This window comes from Glandiceps talaboti, chromosome 3 (genome assembly GCF_964340395.1).
Source record: "Glandiceps talaboti chromosome 3, keGlaTala1.1, whole genome shotgun sequence".
In the NCBI taxonomy this organism is placed as follows: Eukaryota; Metazoa; Hemichordata; class Enteropneusta; family Spengelidae; genus Glandiceps; species Glandiceps talaboti.
The window spans coordinates 29,409,758-29,432,579 of record NC_135551.1 but is presented as its reverse complement, the minus strand read 5'-3'; the positions used below and the strand labels follow the sequence as shown (position 1 = coordinate 29,432,579).

The 22,822-nt window shown below is 36.2% G+C and overlaps 1 protein-coding gene across 1 annotated transcript in view; it reads right to left on the bottom strand.

The window, feature by feature from the left end:
• Positions 1-22,506, bottom strand: part of LOC144432537 (forkhead box protein O3-like) — a 34,265-nt gene extending 11,759 nt beyond the window's left edge. Inside the window, exons 1-2 of the mRNA XM_078120766.1 lie at positions 21,981-22,506; positions 19,951-21,520 (exon numbers count right to left, since the gene is read on the bottom strand). Coding sequence (XP_077976892.1) covers positions 19,988-21,520; positions 21,981-22,352 — 1,905 coding nt within the window. The 5' untranslated portion in view covers positions 22,353-22,506 and the 3' untranslated portion in view covers positions 19,951-19,987. The remainder of the gene's footprint in view (positions 1-19,950; positions 21,521-21,980) is intronic.
• Positions 22,507-22,822: the final 316 nt, after the last annotated feature.

The window sequence follows — 22,822 nt, the reverse complement described above, 5'->3', positions numbered from 1 at the left end:
AGAGTCCATAATTGTACATAATTGTATCTTTACCTGTATAGTAAGTAAAAAGACCAGCTGTAGCCACCAAATGTATGGTAAGGTTAGTTGACTGGTGCGTATAAATTCGTTTTTATGGTAAAGCTAGTTAACTGGTGCGTATAAAATCGTCTTTTTATTTAATTAAAACTAGACTTACAAAAGGAACTCATATTTTTTTCATAATTCATGGCACGCCATGTTACACTGTCTAGGTTTAATTTATTCCATTGTCTATTGGCATAGTTGGGGGTTGAGTAGAAAATTGAATGTGTGTATTTGTCTGGAAAAAACCTCAATGGTGACCTTTTGAGCTGACTGACACACATACAACTAACTTGGCAAGACTAGTCCTAGTCTACGTGTGTATATTGAAAGATGTCATTTGATACAACATGGAATTGTCACGTTTTTTTTTTCTCATTCCATGATGGCTACAAAAAGAAACTAAGTTAGTTATGACTCTTCATTAAATGTCAAAGACTGAAGTCAACTAAATCAAGTTAATTTACTGTACTGACATTACATATGCAGTTATTTTCTTTGATTGCTGTCGTTACATTTGTATGGTGTAGGCCTGACTGATTCTGTAATTCATCATGGTGTCTTTGATCACTACACATCATACATATGAAAGGTTGGACTATTTGCCTGGGGGGTTCATCTTGGGAGTGTGTATCATGACAACATACATCACTTCAGAGCATACGTTTCATCATATACACAATGAGCACATTGCTTTTTTGGTAAAGAATACACTACAAAAAGAATATTTGCAAAGAGCTCTACCCGTTTGGGCATCGAAGTCTTTGTACTAGATGATTGACAGTGAGAAGGAAACAAAGTGCTATCATGCCTTTGGCAAAAACTTGAGATGGCAGAATATGGTAGAACTGCTCATTTAGTTCATGGCTAGGGCAGTTCTATAACTAGTATTCATAGGGATTTCAAACAATGTTCCCGTCTGAGTGATAGTAGTCCAGCGGCCATATGTGGCTTCGAATCCTTCTTCAAGCAAAAGGATCGTCATACTCACAGATAGTCTCTAGACTAGAGTGATTGAAACTACAGTAAAACTCCATAAGAGAGGTCAGCTTGACATTTAGGCTATACTCAACAACGTATCTTAATTGGTCTGTACTGATTCATATCCTGACATTTGAACTTTCTACCATTGAATGAGTCTAAGAACCTACCATGCAGCTACACAGAAGGTAGGTTTCATACCTGAATGATTTACTTTGTCAAGTTAATGAAACAACTATTGGCTGTAGCTGGATGACCGACCCAGAATTGGCTGTATTTTAGTAGCTCGGTGACCCAGCATTGGCTGCATTTTAGTAGCTGGATGACCCAGAATTGGCTGTATTTTAGTAGCTGGATGACCCAGAATTGGCTGTATTTTAGCAGCTGGATGACCCAGCATTGGCTATTTTAGTAGCTCGGTGACCCAGAATTGGCTGTATTTTAGTAGCTGGATGACCCAGAATTGGCTGTATTTTAGTAGGTGGATGACCCAGCATTGGCTGTATTTTAGTAGCTGGATGACCCAGCATTGGCTGTATTTTAGTAGCTGGATGACCAAGCATTGGCTGTATTTTAGTAGCTCGGTGACCCAGAATTGGCTGTATTTTAGTAGCTCGGTGACCTAGAATTGGCTGTATTTTAGTAGCTCGGTGACCCAGAATTGGCTGTATTTTAGTAGCTCGGTGACCTAGAATTGGCTGTATTTTAGCAGCTGGATGACACAGCATTGGTTGTATTTTAGCAGCTCAGTGATACACATTCACATCTTCCCTTCCAACTCTTGCTTTTCAGCTTCAGTAAACACCTGGTGTGTGTCACTTCAACACTTAATGTTTTTTACTTATTGCGTACTATGTACTTGTAGCTAAATAACAAAGTGTATACATGTAAACCTGTCCTATCACTAGTATCAGAGGTAAATGCCAGGAGAGTTATTATCCTCAAATTACAAAATGAGTTGTAACATACATCATCATCCTCCTCCTAAGCACCCTGCAGCAATTGCATTTCCCTTTTATCTAACTGAACGAGAGAAAACACTAAAGGCTTTAAGTGGTAATTTAAGACATAAATTGATAAAACAGGAATATTGACAAGACAATTCTTTCAAAATCGAGAATAGACAGGTTGTTTGGACGAACACTGACAATGTGACATATCTTATGGTAGAGAAAACAGGACGTCACGAGTTGGGTTTAAAAGCATTTTTCACACCAGTGCTGTCACGACAGATGTATGAAAAAGTAATAACTATTTTCTTGGGGAGTCATTTAAATGGAGCTATTGCCCTAGGGATAACGGAGCAAATTAATTGAAAGTGAAAATAATGCTTTATTCCTAATGGCATACAGCTATAGCACATGTAGTTTTGAAAGAGATAAAATCATGTAACTTTTGACATTATCACATATGACACACACTGTGTGTAGGTGTTGATGTCTTCATTAATGGTATGTCTCCTAGTTAATAGTCCACCACTTACTATGATAAGGAATCTTGAAACATTGTCTGATATCACTGACCACAACAAATAACCATTGGCATGAGTATCCCCAGCTGTGAAGGGCAGTCACAAGGCAAAGAGATGGTTCAGATCAAAATGTCAATGTTACAATGCCTATGAAAGGTTGCAATAGAATACATGAACACACACACACACACACACACACACACACACACACAGAGAGAGAGAGAGAGAGAGAGAGAGAGAGAGAGAGAGAGAGAGACATACACACACAGACAGATGCAGACAGACACACACACACACACACACATACATGAATGATTGTCAACCTGTTACTTTTTGAACATTGAACAATTTGATGTTACATTTACAAATTTCTTCATACATGTATCTTACTTTAAAGACAACACTGACAAATGATCAATAAATCCGATTACAAATACTTATCATACAACTAATCTCTGTCATTGAATCATTCATTGCACACCTTTGAATAAAATTCAGAACTGTATAAATAATTACTATATCTATTATGATACTGACTACATTCCTTCACTCAAAATCTAATTTTTTCAATCTTCTGTTTACACATTTACAGTAAACTTTTCTACAGCTCACCTAAGCTTTAAAACCTACATAAGTGATACCAACATAATGCACACTACATGTTGTTGACAGATTTTGTGAATTCGATTGTTCACTGTTGTTGGTTCCCTATATACAATGCAGTGTCTGATTTATACACAATACACAGGTTCCTCTATCATAATAACGCATAGAAGTAAACATTCAATATTCTAAATGGTCCATAGCTTTGATATATTTCATGACATCTGTTGGAGAATGATCAGTTCTTTAAGAATATGAAGTTTTTAATTCCATTACACAAAGTACATATAGTGCATGACTCTATGAACTTTCATCAAAAATGTACCCAAGATCACGACGTAGTGGATCTTGTAATGTGGCTAGGGAATCAGTACTTAAGTAGGGTATATGACTACACCATATTGTAAATTCTGAGTGGTTCACCTTTAACAAAATATAGTGTCCTGGGGATGAAATATTGCTGCCAACAGACAGTAGTGCTAATAGCATTTGGCAAGAACATATATCTAGAATCCAGCAACATTTGTATTCAGGTTTCACTAAGGGATAGAGTAGTCTTTGAAAACCATACTTCAGGAGTCATTTCTAAACATTCTTGATCTTTTACTATAGAGTATAAAAAACATCAAATCAGGCTATGGCACATAACAAATGTGTAGTACCAGTAGTGACTCAGCATGGTCCATTCATAAAAATGTACTTTGTTGTTCCATCTATTTTGCCATTGTACCCAGTAGCATTTTAGTTGTTGAAAACACAGACCCCCTAACTTATAAATATGTATCACTGACTCACCATGATCTATTCTTGTTTGGTTATTCCCAATATTTTGCTACTGTAACCCTGTAGCATTTTATTTGTCGAAAACAAAGACCCCTCTATCCCTACCTTACGTCAAGTACTACCAGTGACTAAGAATGGCCCACACTTGCTTGGTTGTTAGTAATGTTACCAGTACTTTTCAACTTTATTCAGTAGCATTCATGTGCAGGTATAAAAGACCCCCTAACTTACATAAACACGGTATCTACATTGTACCACTGATTAAGCATGGCCCCATTCAACCTAAAATTCTAGGTTCCTAGTTTACTGTACACAGTAGCATTTTATATGCAGGAAACAGTTCACCCATTCTATGAGAGCTGTCATGTGAGTCATCCCACTATTTACATATAATATTTGTTCGGGGGTTACAAAGAGTTGAAAAAGTACTCAAAAACTAACCTTGGGAAAGTTGCCAGAAACTGGATTGGTCCAGTTTTATGTAAAAATGTACCGGTTATAAAACAATAGTTTTAACCTATTTGACCTTGTACTACACCAACTTTTGCATCATGTTGCTGTTACATCAATGTTACCATCTTTATTTCTCATGGTATTTGTATGTTATGTGGGTACTGGTATTAATAAGTACAAAGTTTGTGTCACAAGACAGGGTTGTGTGTGTGTGTGTGTGTGTGTGTGTGTGTGTGTGTGTGTGTGTGTGTGTGTGTGTGTGTGTGTGTGTGTGTGTGTGTGTGTGTGTGAAATCTTTATTTCTCAGACTGGCATTTATTTACATTTCCCTTCAACGTTTAGACTAGAAATACACCGCTGAATAAATTTTATTTCATTTTGTCCTCTATCTACTCAATCATTAACAATTTTCATAATCTTGTTGTAAAATGTTAATACTCTTGAGACTCTAGAAAACTTATTAAAATGTTCTCTGCATTACAAATGATGCCTTTCTTTGGACACAAGTACTGGATATTTATTTATTTTGTAACACAACAACTTTGGCTGAATGGCATTTTAGGATGTGTCATGAGCACCACAAGGGAGAGTACTATAGCAGTGTTCAGCCATTTGGGGATTTCCAGCAAGGGTTTACAGGAAAACTTCTGGTGATGACATCACATTTACAATAATCTCTCTTGACATTCCTGCAAGGGTTTATGGGAAAACCTCTGGTGATGAAATCACGTTTACAATAATTTCTCTCTCTTGACATTCATTGCATTTTAAAACACACTCACTATTCTATAAGTTGTGACACTAATCCAATACAATTCAGGTAGCAGAATTACATCCCCAAGACTTTTTGTTTGTGGTAACATCTCTCCCCTAATATCAGGGTTCAAAATTAACTTTGGTAGCCCAAGGATGGTGACAAATTGTCATATACATGTATTCCTGAACTGAAAACAGAGTTCCTCTTTTGGAAAAAAAGTCTGTAAATCTTCTATCCTTTAAATCATTGCATAATCAGTGGTTGCCTGAGTGGGTTACCAGCTGCAAATTACAGCAGCTCCATCACAAGAATGGGTAGTCTGTGGACATGGGGCTATGACTATAATAATACCATAATACAGCAACCTCTACCTCTCTGATTTCCATTCATCTCTTACCAGTTCCTACATCTCCAGGGAAAATAACCTTGATGTTTTTCTAAAATGTTATACTTTCATCTAGCTGCTCTTTCTACCTCTGATTTCCATTCATCTGTAACCAGTTCCTACATCTCCAGGGAAAATAACCTTAATGTTTTTCCAAAATGTTATACTTTCTTCTAGCGGATCCTTGAATGCACATGGTAACTAAAGCTTTTTAAGTCTACTTCATTCTGTCTTCACGTATTTAGGAAAGGTTAGTCTGTATATTAGCAAAGCATGTTGGGTATTCACGTCATTCTCTAAATTAATTACTACATCTGATATTTATATGCTGGTTTTGCCCTTTACACTTTGACTATGATTAAATGGATAAATGTCAGTGACTTTCATTATATATCTGTCACCATGAACGGTTCATCATCCTAAAATTGAGTTATTATTCTCTTCCAGTAAGGACACTAAATGAATGAATGCCACAGACGCTGACTTTAAAATGTCACTCACTACTATTCAATAGAAACTTTTGTTGATTCAGTGCCTTCCTGTTTGGCTGGCATTCTTTGCATTCCAGGATACACACCTGGCAGAATGGGAAACCAGGGAGTGATGATTTCTATAAAGGCAGCCTACATTTGCAGTTTTAATTTCAATAAATGTAACATGAATTGTTGAAAACAGCCCACATTCAGCAGTTGTGCTGCATAGATTTATGTACACTGTACACTGTGCATGTGTGTGTTCATTGGATTAACAGCACGTTTCTTACAATTTTGAAGCTTTGCGACAGAGATCATGAGAAACACTCCCATTTGAAGTATTTCTGTATGGTTATTAGCTTGTTTGGGCAGTTTCTGTATGAATACTAAACACATGCGCATCTACTTTTAGCACAACAGGTCTTCTTGTTCAATTTTCAGAACCTAGTCAAAGTTGCTGACAAAGTTTGGAAACTACTGTGATAATGAGGGAATATCAGGTAAACTTTGTTTTATATAAATATCCTTATACTGTGCACGAACCAAGTTTAACGAAAAGTATGGACTATATACTCTGGTCGTTCTACGTCATGACATTGCACACCTATGTCACAACAATCTGTGTCTACATCACTGGTTCTGCTGTGTTCAAAATGAGTCAAAACGTTCAAAATTACCATTATTTTTCTGGATTTTTTTTTGACATTACTGGCACTGGTATAATTATGCTATTCTCCAATATTTTTCTTCATTCAGCCAGAAAATACTCATGACCTAAGGGTTGTCACTGCTCCGTAGTGAGAAAGACCCCCTAGGTCACTCATATTTTCCTTGGCTGAACGAAGAAAATATTGGGAATAAAATCTAAATATCACTGGTCAAATACAATACTTTTGGTGGTGAAACCATGTACAATACATTAGAAACTCTACAAGAATATATTGACTCAGAGCCTTTGACATAAACATTGTATTTGTAGCAAAAGGAATACGAGGGTAAAATTTCCAATTTCGAAAACTTTGCTGTGTTTACAGCAAGTCATGGGCAAACAGTAGGTAAAACATACCTGCCTATTTCCCTAGTTAATTTCCCGTGTGTTTTTTTAAAACCAATACAAAGGAGTTCACATTGAACTAGGCTAGATTGAAAGATTTCATGTTGTTTGCACTACTGTAATCATTAGCTAAACAACATAACACATGACTATAGCAGTGTACACTACAACAAATCTCTTTAGTCTACCAGTTTCATCAGATATTCACCTCTTGACTATCTCCAAAAACCTTAAACATTACATTTTGTAATTACCTTAGTAAAAGTACCAGACAAGTCCAACGTATTTCACCCAATCTAAAAATCTTGATTTGGTATGCATAGTGCAATCATTATCCCCCACAGAGGCTACCAAATCAATTCACTCATTCATTCTTGCTTTCACGAGTTGCTGAAAAACACCATTGACAGTTAGACATCTTTTATTATTCAAACAGCGAGGCTATTCACTGACCCATGGACATTAGGCCACCAGACTGAAGTAAAAAACTTCTGATTTCCAAACCTATAAACTTTGTTTTACACTTTCAACTTACAAGTAATTCTTAGTGTCTGTTTGTCACAACACTGCTGACATAAAACACTCAAATCTATCCACTATACCAATTTCATTTCATGACTTTCTCATGTACAATATGCCTTTCTTTTCTTTTCTTTTCAAAGATGTTCCCAAAATATACTTAACATCAGTAACCCCACCCCTCTTCAAATTCAGTGAAGTCATTTTTAATACTACACTTTCTAAGACTGTTGATAGTGCTTACTATTTGGTGAATGAGTGGTCATGTATTCAAATTCCCATGATGCATTGCAAATGACAGCATGTAAGGGTCAGTGTTATTTGTACCATCTCACATAGATGATCTATCAACCACAGACACCTTGTAACTAATTATCTGTTATTATCTGACTGCTATTTCTATCTACAATTTACAAGTCACGACACAACCTCACTTTGATCCCAAGTGTTATTAAACTTAACACTGAAAGAAGATTACAAAACTCATGCCATCGAAGCAAAAGTACACATTTACAAATATTTGATGATTGATTTCAGTGATGCTATTTACATGTAGTGTTCATATAGAGATTACAACATTCATGCTGTAGAAACTAACATAAGTTTGGAAATAATGGTTGGACACAAGTAGAGGTGCTCAGCACCTGTTTGTTCATTCCATTCACAGGCTATCTTTTGTTGTTATAGTTGTATTTTTATTGTTTGCTAGTTGCCACTTTTTTGTAATATGTATGTTTTTTCTGTCTTGTCTAGTTACATTGTTAATATTTTTTCATTATTGTGGAAATCAATTTTTGCCTGTGATGAAGAGTAATAAATGAATAAATAAATGTATTTGACAAGTAATTTCATAGTGATGCTATTAGTATTAGGACTAATACAGTGATGATAAAATTCACAACATACAAACCTGCAGACAAGTCACAAGGTAGGTAATATTTTACAGTACTTGCCAAATAATACACACCCAATGTTACACAAAGCTGAAAACCTGTTGATATCTCAGTGATAACTCCTACTGTTCATCCAAACAAGTCAAGCAACCATGATTTTTTCTTCTTCTTCAACTTAGCTTGTATTATTCATAAGTTAACTTACTGAGATGACCTTAGTTTTGAAGTATTTGTCACACACACACACACACACACACACACACACACACACACATTTGTTTGTTAAGCATGTCTTAAAGTTTTCACTGTCGATGTCATTCATCTTGGCCTGACAACAGGCACTGAGGCAATACTGAAGAACTCCAGTATACAGTATCTGTTATTTACCATACATGTAGTTGGTTTTAAAACGTGCAATCCATGACACAAACTATCAGGGTTAGGACTGGTATTACAAGAATAAAGGATCAAGTGGATAAAATAGTTGTCAGAAGATTGAGCCAGTCTTAGCTATCACTCTAAAGGTTGGACCCATCATCCTTTAAAGGCCAGGGTTTCAATCCCAGGTTCTCGCATAGTGTTACATTATCAGTAGAGCAATGAGGATTACATAAGATTGTTCTTTTGTTCTGGGCCAACTTTTTCTATAACTTTGTCAGATAACTGTTTTTTACACCTAATGTTTAATACTTTTTCAAAGTGGACCTTTAAAGGTGGATCAGTTCAGGTGTTACCCTTCTCACTGACTTAATATGTAGCCAAGTGAAGGCAAAATCCAAGCTGATACCTGTATACTACAAAAACCTTGAAATGTCAGTCCCATTTGTAAAATGCAGAATTACATTTCCATGAATTACTTATTTGTTATCATTTAAATGAAGATGAGACAGGCTGCCCCATGGCCAATTCTTTTCATTCCTATCACACACAGCTTACCACTTTCCCACCTCTCTATTCCGCAACACAAACAAGATTTGAATTTGGTAAAGGAGATTTTGCCAAGCCTTGCTGAGGATTAAACTGTCCCCTTTTCATCCAAGCATTCAGTAACTTGTTGAATCTCTCCAAGGAAGAAGATTCAATGACTAGTACTTTAAATATTCAATTTGTTACAAAATACAGCATATAAGCAGCTTGTCTCCTTAGACCACTATCATGTCTATTTTTAGACCAAGGTTATGACCTTTGACCTGACGTCGGATCAATAACAGAACAATAGGTGACAATTAGGTCTGCCTGCTTATTTTTTCAATGTTAGTGATATTCATGATGAACAATTAGCAAATGTGGTTTCATCAATATATATTTACAATACCAAGGTTGCTAGTCTATCAATTAAGGGACAGTCTTCGGTGGGTTTACTATATGACCTTCTTGCTAATCTTGAGCAATTAACACACACACTCACTATACAATATTGATGGCAGTGTGGTCAGTATGTCTTTAAATGACAGCGTTTTTATTATGGATAGCACTGTATACATAAAATCTAGTTGAATCCTACTGATATTTTATGGCTGTTCCCCTATATTATGTTACTTCTAGGTGTAAATATCTAAGCAAGTGATTTCCTTACTCTGTTAATACTGGGGTACATTTGTAAAACTTGGCAAAAGCAGTGAATGGTATGTGTTAAACTGTCATTTCCTTGTGTACATCTCATGTACATAAATATACAACAGGTTTCAAAATGTTACCTTGGAAGTCACCTTCTGTCAGAAAATGTGAGTACATAAAATATTTACCATCCAGGAATACGTTTGAGTTTTACCCTGAAGAAGGCAACTGTTGCATTGCCGAAACGTTGATTTTAATAAAGATCATCAGAAGATTATAGTGACTGGTCGAGACATCTGTAATTTCTACCTCACACTTTGCCAACATTTAGATGTACTCCCACCCACTTCTTTTAACTTCAATTGTCGTAGTTGGACTGAATCTATCTCTTGAACTGAAATATCAATTTCAAATAACATATTTCTATCTTAACACGGTGTGAGAAGACCCTTTGGCTCAATAGTCTATCGGGTTTAAAATAAAGTCTAATAATTAAATAATATTATGTTTAAATAATATGAAAATTTTTAAGAGTCTGAGATATATGATAATATATGAGTTTACACGTATATTCATCACATTCCAAATGTTGTTTAACAGCATTTAAAGAAAATTCACAAAATTCCAAAAGTTAATCTTGAACTTTGCTCTCAATGGATTCAAATGAAGTAACAAAAATAATTTAATTAATCTAATCTGCAGAAAAAATAAGACGAAAACTAATTGAGTTAAGGCTAGAAATATTGTTATGGCGGGGAAGAAGGGGTCAAAGGTTGTTCCCATGACTACAGATTGGCAATACAGCCATAAGTTGAAGTCATTTTTGTAAATGACCAGTAACCAGTAAATATTTGGTGACCAAATGATCAACTTTAACTTTAACAAATCTTGTATGTGACTTGATCACGCACTGCGAACAAATCAATACCATAGTGGTATGATTTTCACTAGTTTATTACTTAAAGTGCCTTGATTTTTCTCTAGATGTTTCACGGAAGTACATACATGATACTTGTTGGCACTGAGCCAAGTCACAGATGTACACTCTTACAACTTACAAGAGCTCCAAAATCTCATAAATTCTTGTCAAACAAGTAACTTATTATATGTTTTGTAGGACATACACCTCCAGTACAAGGAATCAACAACTTGGTGGCATATTTATTTATTTATGTGCAGGGGAGGGGTAGGGTGTTTGTTTATGTGCAGGGGAAGGGTGGTGTATTTATTTATGTGCAGGTGAGGGGTGGGGTGTTTATTTATGTGCAGGAGATAAAAGTAATTCACCTCAAATTTTAATGGGGGGGGGGACAGAAGAACCTAAGTATGGGGAGGGAAAACCATGTGTGGTACTTGCATAGATTTACTGTTACTCACTGTGATCAGACTTTTCAGTAACATTGCATCTCAGAAATATAGTGTTACACAAGCTGAAATGTTTGGTTCAGTTCAGATCACTAATAATCAAATTCAACAATTTTAACGAGATAACATGGGACTAATTAGGATAATGGGGTATAAAATGCTACTGCCTAAGTCTTCCCACCTAAAATAATAACCATTGTGTAATTGGTTATACAAGTACAAATTAATTCCCTAGGCATACCTAGAAAGACTCTACTACATACATCATATAACCATGATGATTACAGAAGATCTCTCTAGATTTACTCCAAAAAACAGCACGATGTACCACAAGTCGTGACTGTAATCAGTAAGATGTACCACAAGTTGTGACTATGTACCAAAATGACTGCATGATATGTTGCAAGTCACGATAGTTAGGTAAGATTGAATCTACTCCCAATGTGACATTACATTGTACCCACAACAGATCCTATACATCACAAATCACAATGATTGAATGGATCTAGTCTACTTGGTATGTGACATACCCACAATACACCAACATGTCACAGTGACTGAGTGAGATCAAAACTTCTGACAAAACATACCTACACCAACAACTACATGAAGGTATAAGTACAAATCAGACTGCAGAAAATTACTTACAACAAGTATTCAAACAAATATCCTTCAGTGAAAATATGACATCTTTGTTCTGTGTGTCAAGGAGGTCTATCCTGTATTCAATATATTATTCATCGTTATATTATGACATGGATTAATATACTCATACTAGTTTCAGCTAACAATTCTCTAATTAATCAAGTCACAAAGGTACAATTGTGCATGTTTTTGAACCCTGGTGACAGAGAGCAGGTCCTGGTAGCAGAGAGGGGGACCCTGGTAAAGGAGAGGTGAACCTTAGTAGCAGAGGAGACCTTGATAGCAGAGAGGGGAGCCCTGGTAAAGGAAAGCGAACCTTGTAGCAGAGAGGACCCCTGGTAACACAGGTGGCTTGCCAAGGCTTTAGACCTCTGATATCATATCATATGTAACAAAAGAGGGGATTATCTGGAAAAATTCCCCTTCCTGTATATTCTAGGGTTTTGCTAATTTAGAACCTTAGTAGCAGATATGGGACTCCAGTAAACTTTAAGGTTTCCCATAGATACACATGTATGAACACTCAGGGTTTTTGCCTTGAAGGATGATATACCACCTGGTAACAAATCAGAAGAAATATGCAGTTATAGAGTTTCTTCTACATTGAAACATAGTTTTAATGAGAACCATAGCATTATATAAATTATAATTTAATTGATAATGGATCGGAAGTAAAAAAAGATTTTCTTCACATCTACCAGTAAGGTGTCAGTCATGTTTGCTATTAATCCCATAAAATATCTAGATTATGAATAATTAAAAATGTAGGTGTAGTATTACTGTAGGAGGCTAGTTCTTATGAAGGAGAATGATTGATAATTGACGCACATATAATTTGAAGTTGCTATAGCAACCTTGACCACACTGTCAGGTTATTTATATGACGACATTTTTCTGTTTTCAGACCATAACCCACTTGGGATGACCACATCATGAATACAAATATACAATATGAAATCTAAGTAACTATTATTTCTGCAATTACTCTCAACTGAAAAGCCTAAGTCCGATGTGGGCTTTTAATTTAAAATTAACTTATACATTCCATAATTTCTTGATAATGGATAGAAAAGAAATGATAGCCGACAAAAACAACAACCCAGGTCATTCTTTTTGCATTTTTCAACCTTCAGTAATTTTCCATCGACTTAATCTTCCAACTATTTTTCTACTGGGTTGTCGGTAGCTGAGTGGTTACCTCATAGGCCTCTCACCTCTGCCACCTGGGTTCAAACCTGCCAAGCTGGGTTGCATAAAAAATTAACCAGGTATGCATGTACAAAGGGTGATTCTCAGTTTGACCCTCCTGAACAACACAGGTCCACCCCCCCTCTCCTGGATACTCCAGTTTCTTCCTGCTTCTTTAATAAGTGGGTGCTAGAGTGCTGTTCCATGGCAACTATTCAACAAACTTCCAAACAAAGATTACTATTATTATTATTATTATTATTATTATTCATAATCACCCATACACTCCAAAATTAGCTACTTCTCGGCCTAAAAATTAGCTACATACATGTATACCTCTCTGAAATCAAGGTTATACTTGATATGAAATATATAAACAGAAATTAATGTCAATATTATATCTACTATTGTCCTACTATACATTTTCTGATAAATCTTCCTGAATTATGAATACAAGAAGGGCTTGAGAAACCTTGCAGCTGAATACTTCATGTTTCATTCCTAAGTGGACTTCACTATCTTGGTAAAGTAGAATGGATACTTAGTTTTTCTATTTTTGTCTCATTAAATCTCCTCTCACACATCAATCTACTTTTTATTTTCCTTCTACTATTAGTACAAATTAGCTACTTCACCTACTTTTACATAGATGCAATATGATATCAAAGCAGGGTAAGTTTGTAGGCTATGACGAATTTAGTTCTTCTGTATAAAAATTTCGCCATTTTGTAAACCACAGCCTCTTTAACGGCACTGCCCACCATATAAGCACTGTCAAAAGGTGTTACCTAGCGTAATGAAAGAAATATCACCTTTGGTTTATGACAATGACAAATTTTTATCCTGTCTCAAAAACTTTGGTGATCTGTAGTCATTTTGTGATATTATTTGACAATTTTAATAAAGTACTTGAAATTGTCAAGTACATTTATTCTTTCCACATAGTGACATAGTTTTGCCCTTCTCACTTTTGTAATTAGTAGACATCATTTATTAATTTATCACACATTTTTGGTTTTACAAAAGATTTCACCTTACATCAGGGTTTTTATTGCAAATTCAATACCAGCAAATGAGCATCAGGATGTGTTAGCATTGTACTTTGTGATGTGCCTGTAAAGCCCACAGATGAAAATGTTCACCTTGTTTATTGTATAATGATGTCAGCATCCACATGGCATGTCTCTTTCTATACTTAATACGTGTCGTAGCTATGGCGGACAGACTAAGTTTGCATCTACAGAATCTTTAATTTGACACTACAACAGGAACCAAAGCTTTAGGATCATCACTATAATGCGATTTCTCTAGGCATTGTGTATTGTTTTTTGTACAAATATGCCAATTTGTATATAGGTATGTCTACTCATGTTCTACACATGCAAAAACTGAGAACTTGATTGAATTTAAAGGTGACACAGAGTGGTTGGTAGTACACCATATGATGAAAGAGCTGACATCCAAGGGACATTTTTCATGCTTCACTACAAGTAACATGCCACCGATTGACAAGAAGTGATTCTGTGTGCATGAGGTCAGGTAACTGACTACTGCAATGCATGGGGGGACTGGTCACAATACGTCAATGGACACAGTTCTGAGCTGGCTGGCCAACCTATTGTTCCAGGCAGACGCAATTCTCCCTAACACAATACATGAGAACAAAACAGGTGTAGCGCAATGCAGGCTAGATGGCGACCCGACAAATAGCTCCTCTCCCTGAGCAATATCTATCAAAACACTTGTATCAAAGCCTTTGGAAATCCACGCTCTCTACCAGTCTGACCCAAATTAGTTGCTAATTGCACACCTGTCACATATGCTAGATGTAAAGTCTACAAAGTCTATAAAGTGTGCATTTCTTTAGTCTCCAGTACTGCTATAAATAAGTATGACGCAAACGATTTCACTGTAAAAGCATAGTGTGACACTAGCCGCTATGTACACACTCAGCCCTGACGACCATTTTCAATTCAATTCACAATGGAAGGCTATCAGTGTATCTAAAGGAGCCGCCAATGATTGGCTGTATGTGTTATAATAAAATAATGTATGTATTGAGTACATCGGCTTAGCCTGATAGATATTCACGTACCAGTATATATTATTTATCAATGTGGAAGCTATTATCTAATTTTATCAACATAAAAATAATGAAAATTTATCACCTTTTTAATGGGATAAATTATGACCTCTCTTTCAAAAATCTCTACAATATACATTAATTTTACCATCAGTCAATTTCAACAGATATCAGTGTAAATGAATACAACACAGAATGATCAAATCGGCTTATTTGTACAGTTTGTGACTCTTGTACACAATTAAACAGGACACCAAATATACCGTTTTAATATATGTACGTGTATCTAATGAACTTTTTGTTGTTGAAAAATTTCCAAATTTAGTGTATTTCTTTCTGTTAGCGGAGACGACTGTAGGTAAGATTGGAGTGACCTAAATTCATACATTTACAGTTAAGTTGATTACACAGCAGTCTGTCAAAGGATCGTATGTCTCCAGTACTGTACATTTCATGTGGTACTGATGGACAACCATTGTGACCTTTCTACGCTAGGACACGGCCATGGAGAAAAACAGCCTACTTTTATACACACACAAACTGATCACATTTCCTGTAATGTTGAATTCCTGTAAGCAGGCCAATGTTATTCACTTTGTTTTAGGTGTTACAGAATTGTGAAAAATTTGGTAAATGTTTCCAACAAGTACCTATCAAAGTCAAATTATGCTTAAAATCATTTTCAAATTCATGAGTAGTGGTGGGGTATGGTGGGAAGTGGGGATGGAGGGGTTGACCACAAAGTACAATGTACATGAGATAATAATGAGAGGTGGTGTTTTACATATTTTGGTTTGGGATATATTCAGACACAGGCTGGTATATTTATTCATGTTTGTTGTCACAGGAAAAAAATAATACAGATGCTTCAAAAAGAGTAATTCCTCTCCCAGATAATATTAGAATGTAGTTTGGCCCATTTCTAATGAAATTACCACCTTGCAAGTTATCTAACACATGAAATATGTTTACGATAGGTTCAAATAGTTTTTTATGAATATATATATATATATATATATATATATATATATATATATATATATATATATATATATATATATATATATATATATATATATATATATATATATATATATATATATATATATATATATATATATATATATATAACTCGGTGAGTATCAATCTGCTAAGACAGTGCTCTATACCGCAGTGGCAGAGCGTAATAGTTTAAAACTATATATATATATATATATATATATATATATATATATATATATATATATATATATATATATATATATATATATATATATATATATATATATATATATATATATATCTTCTCAACACTTCTCAACACTTTCTTCACCAAAATTACATGTACAATCCAAAAGTTTTAACAAAAAAAAAAAACGCACAGCAAAACCAGTGTATGTAAATTACCTTGACTCACATTGTCCCATTATGACATTTTTTTAGATATAAATTTAAACACAGGGTTTAATCTTTATACAATGTACATTTACTGGTTATTTTTTGAGTGTATGTATGACATTGACAGCTGAATCATTTGTGACTTTTTTTTAGACCTTTTATTTTCTACATTTGACATCATAAAGTTGTCCTTATGTTTCCTCATTTATTGCTCACTTTGTTTCCTTGTTTATTGTTCACTTTAAACTGAAAGCACTTGGTAAATTGGTCTAGTTTGGAAACTAAGCTTACAATAGCTAGAATCATACAATGCATCACCTCTGATCTATACTATGCAGATTTATCAACTAAAACCCTCTTTCTAGTTTTGAAACTAATCTGAGAGTATTACTAAGAAACATAGAATATGCCACTTCTGATCTAGAGCATGTAGATGGTGTAACTTGAATACAAAATATCAAAATTGCTGATACTGTATCTTTGATATCTAAGGGTTAGTCTTACTGACTGTACAGTTACAAATGATCTGGTAATGACTTGCATTCTTCTTATTAAGTCTGGAGTGGGTACATCTACTTGAGGTCTCCAGGCACTTGCCCAGGGGCTGTCACATAAAGGATTACATAATATACAGGAAGCTGCTAGGTTTAATACCACACTATTTCATTCCTCTTATTACCTCCATTCCCAGACTGGATTAAATTTCTATAAAAAAAATCTATCAAAATGCTCAGGAATTTTGATGAGGTTCCTATTCCAAATTTGTGAATAAATTAAACTTAAAATACAGACAACGGTGTCATGAATATTCTACATGGATTGTATACTTTTCCATTTTTTATTGGTGTCACTGGTGTTATGGATTGTTATCGGTCAAACAGTTCCAGACATTGCCGTTAGTATTTCTATAACCAATTGCATTACTTGACCACACTATTTATACAGACATGTCAGTGAACAATGCTAACCTATGCCTAAGTTCTATTTTTAGACATCCAGCAAAACTATGTCCAGGGTTGAACAATGGGGTATCTCAAAATGTCTTCCTAATCAAACTAAAATATCTTCTAAATTGCCACTTTTTGTATTTCACAATTAATATTAATTCTTTCTGCCTTACTGCACTGATCTTGCCAAAATAACTGCAGTTATGACATAATGTTTAACCTTCACATAATGCAGTTTTTAGAACCAACTTAAAAAATGCTGGAAATATTTTTGTTTACCCAGAGCTAGAGGTAACCTTTGTCTTCCTTCAGAGATACCGAAATGTATGTCAAAATCACATCTAGGTTTTTTGCTATACGTTTTGGAAGTACATCACAATCATGTTGGAAATAAGACATATTTTCTTCATATAAAAACCCCTGACATAACAAAGCCTGTTCATTTCTGGGTGTTGTCCATGTCTGCCTGAAAACTAAATCACTGGTTTGTTTGTTACTCTGGTTGTTTCATTCTGATGGTTATGTGGATATGACTGGTATGTAACTATGTTATCTGCTTTTACAGAGGTTTTATAACTTTGGTAACAGACACTGGATAAATTGTACTGGGTAACAGACACTGGATAAATTGTACTGGGTAACAGACACTGGATAAATTCTACTGGGTAACAGACACTGGATAAATTGTACTGGGTAACAGACACTGGATAAATTCTACTGGGGTCAGAACCTTGGCAAGTAGGAGATCAATGGTAGAGTTTTGCTAAATTTAACAGTTCAGAAATCCCTTTCAGTTTTACTAGTCCGGTGTTAGCTAGACTAAACTAGCCTCATGCTGACAAATCATAATTCTCCCCAGTTGTTAGTGAGAGTCAATGCCAGATGTGTTAGCATTGTGCCAGCCTGATGCTACTTCAAATAGAAAGTAGTCCAGTTGCTCTTAACCACACTACATAAAAACAAAGTTATGAACCCCCCAAGTAAATTTAAGTTAAATATATTCATCATTGTCAAAGTATGACTGATGCTTTGGGGTGGCATGATGTAATTAATGGGGGAAGGGGTGGAGCGTGGGGGTGATTGACAATTTCAGCCACAGTACAGACTTGTAATAACTGTACTAATATAGTAAGACTAGCAGTATTATGTACTAGAGATTCAATTCCCCAAAGGCATTATTAAAGTGTGTTTAGTATGATATATAACAAGGCAATCCTTGTCAACTGACCAATGATTGATCATATAACTTTGTCATGTTTTAGTATGCAAGAAGTTAGTACTTCTGGTTCAACTCCTTCCAGAAAAAGCCAAGAAATTTAATAATTACGCAACAAAAAAGTTCATTTTTTGTAAGTAAGCACAACTTTGGGCTAATAAGATATGATTTCATCTTATTAATAAGTATAGTAGTTAGGCTGTGATTTAATAGTATACAAAGAGTTGGTGAGTTCAAGCTACTTCATGGCTCTACAGTTAACATACGGCTTTTATCACAGGAATGTTGTATACTTTATTTCATCAGTAAATTGATGCATACATCATTTATCAATTCTCTTACCAAAAATAACACCGGAAGTCAATTCAGAAACATCAAGTTATGAAGGCAGATTCAGGTTACAGCTTAGGAAAACTTTGTTAAATTAGGTGAAAGTTACATTAACACCTGGAGGTTGATGAAGGTCAAACATACCATATTTGGTCAAGGGCACCATATTAGGTGAAGTATACCATATATGGCAAACCACAACATTGGAAAAGTACATGCACACTAGATACATATGGAGTTTTCATACTGGGGGCTGGGGCTGCCATATGGAAATACAGGACTACACTTGCACAATTCAACTAAGTAGTTTATAGCACTTTTGTGTTTAATATAAAGCTCTCCATAAAGGATCCCAGGTGTACTGTTACTACATATGCCTATCATCTTTTACACTCAATACATACAGCCAGAATTCTCTGATGGTGTAATTTTTTAAAAACATTGTGGTTGGCATTACTGAAACTTGAAAGATGTGAGAATTTCAATAACACTTTTCTTGTTATTCACCCTAATCATTTGATGGTGCTTTATTTATGATTAAATTGTACACAGTTTTTTATAGATGTATTTCATTGTCAAGTTGATTTCTATTCAGCAAATGTTTGTTTCTTGTTGTCTTTTTGGTTTCAACATACAGTTATGTTCCGGGTATTCCACAAAGGAATCTAATAATTATGACAAGTGTTTGTGTTCATAGGGTGAAGTGAAGTGACTTCGAATAAACAACAATCGCAATAATCAGCTCCTTAAGATGATTGAAATGTGTAAGGAAAATAGACCACTTACCTAATAAAATTTTGAGCTCATGGTGATAATATTGGCATTAATGAACCCAGCTTGGTGTAACAGTAGGTGCACTAGTAGTTGAGGTAAATCCTAAATTGACTCCCATGTTAGCAGTATTCCCATCCAGATTGAAGTCCATGCCACCAGTGTCCCCAATGTCTGGTTCATTTTGTATAATGCTATCCACATCACATTCTAAGCCACCATTAAATATGTCCAACTCTAAGTCACTGGGAAATTTATCATGCATATTAGTTAACTGATCAGGTGCAAATGGTAGATTTTGTGGTAGAACTTGATATTGACGCAGTGCTTGTTGTTGCTGCTGCTGCTGCTGTTGTTGTTGCTGTTGTTGTTGTTGCAGTTGTTGCTGCTGCTGTAGGTGGTGTTGTTGCAGCTGTTGTAAGTGATGCAACTGTAGTTGGTTGGAGTTGTTGTTGCCAATCAGCTGTGCCAGCAAACGACTTGGTTGTTGAGGCTGAAATTGCACTGGGTTGTTGCCAAGCATGGTGGATGAGCCACTTGTGGGCTTCAGATTCAACAAACGTGAGGGGTTGTATTTCTGCTCGCGAGGCAGTGACAGCCCAACATCTTGTAATGTCGGTTCTGGCTGTAGCAAAGAATCTCTCCCTGGTTGATGGGATAACATGGGATCTTGTTGGGAAATGATTGGATCAGCTTGGGATAGGATTGGATCATGTTGTGACAACATGGCATCTGTTAGGGACACTGGTGATGGTTGCTGCATGATAGGCAGGCTAAGTTGGGCGTTTTCTGAGATCACATTCAGTGATGGAGAGGTCTGTCCCTGTCCCATGGACAAAGTTTGTTGTGTGAACTGTCCAGTGAATGACAACTGAGCATTGGTCATACTCGTATTTTGCTGCGGGGCAAAAGATGATGCTTGTGTGCATAACGTGAATGAGCTACCAGTTTGGTTCGTATAAAGTCCCTGTGTCTGTGTCGGTTGGATCTGTGATTGTGGTGACAGTGTCATCTGATCTAGTCCTAGTGAATCTGTGCCATTCAAATTCATTGTCTCTGCTAAAGCATCTGTTAGCTGGTCTGTGGTTTGACGTAGCAATTCGGATCCAGAGTAGTTTGTCACAGGAATACTGTTACCCCAGTCAAGTGGTCCAGGGGACATGGGAGGCACTTCGTTGTCGTGCATATCATCGATCATCTCTGGGTTTGCCATGATTGGCGAGAGACGTCCACAGCTGCTTGCGTTGGAACTGGTCCTTGGGCGGAAGTCTGGGCTCAGTTGGAAGGCAGGCAGTGGCGACTCTGCTCCCATGATATCACTCCCATCTGGGGTTTGTGGACTCCACTTTGATCTGTCGCCAGCAGCAGCTAATTTCGCTGCAAGTTCTGCTGCTTTCTTTTTGGCACGACCCCTTTTCTTTTCGAACTGCTTATTGCTAGTATCCATACTAGCTGCCCTACGTCGTGAAGATTTACCAGTTTTGGTGGCATCGGGGTTTATCATCCACCAAGAACTCTTACCAGTGCCTTCGTTTTGTGCCCGTACAAAACGGCTATGTAAAGACAAATTGTGACGGATGGAATTCTGCAAATAAAACAATATTGGGAAGTCTCAACCAACTAACAATAATATTGAATTGAACGCAGGTCTGCCTGCAGACGGAACATACTCAAGAAAATAACGCATCTCCTTCAAAACAAGAAGGTGGAAATTGGTTGATAAAAACAAACTCCAAGAATGATTGATGTATATTTCGATGTCACTTGTAAGGTTTCAATATAGCTACTGACTTAAGATATTGTACAATTGATACTCATTTACGTCGCCTGTCACCTTTGCGGTCAAAATGGCGGATCGTTTTCGGTATCTCGGATATACGTGTCTCTATTCATAACATGTTACGTAGTTTGCTTAGGCCGATTATACATTGGGGCGAACGCTAAAACACTCGTGATCGTAGTAGCTGTCATTTGAATATCAAATTCACAGGTTTCTGAAGTCTGAAACGCATGTGTCAGACGTAATGAATGACAATGGACCTTACCTTCCATCCTGCCGAACTGTTACTGTCACCTTTATCCTTAAAATACGGTACATTTTTCACCATCCACTCGTAGATTTGTGATAAGGTCAAACGCTTGTCCTGTGCACTCTCGATGGCTTTCGTTATCAAATCGGCGTAAGAAAGATTCCCCCATGCATTCCTCCGCGAATTACTCTTACGGCTTGGAGTACTTGTTTGTTCTTGCTTCACTTCAGCATTTTCTTGTGGTGTTTCTTGCTCAGGTGTTGGTTGATCGGAAGATGGTGGTGATGGTTTCTGGACGCTGAAATCAGGTCGGGGGAGGGGCCATGTGCACGATCTCGGACGACTCTGTGGTTCAAAGTCAGGGTCTATCTCCGGTATTTCAGCCATTTTTTAACTAAAGCTGTTTCGATTACATGTAATAGTATATACTGTTGCTCCACATAGAGGTACGGCTGGAAAACGAGGTGAAAAGCTATAAATTTGTGCTATGAACGACAGCTAGTCAGTCTCGCATTTCAGGTCTGAAATTTCCAAGCTCCAGTGCTCAGCTAGGAAAACGCGTAATGAAATGCAGTACGTCTGTATCTGCATACTGTACGATGACGTAGTCGCTAAGGTTGCAACAGGTCACGGTGCGAGTGGATTGACCAATAGGATTGCAAGCTGTGTAATCAATTATCATACAGCCATTGATTTTATCGACCATTGCGTCAGCTACCTGTCAATCATTCATGATAACAACCAATAGTATTCGTCCTTTGACTCACGTGCACGTGCCAAACATACGTAACCGCCCCTTACAGAGCTCATGTATCCAAAATGTTCCGTAGCAAAAAATTCCTTGACAGCATAAAGTT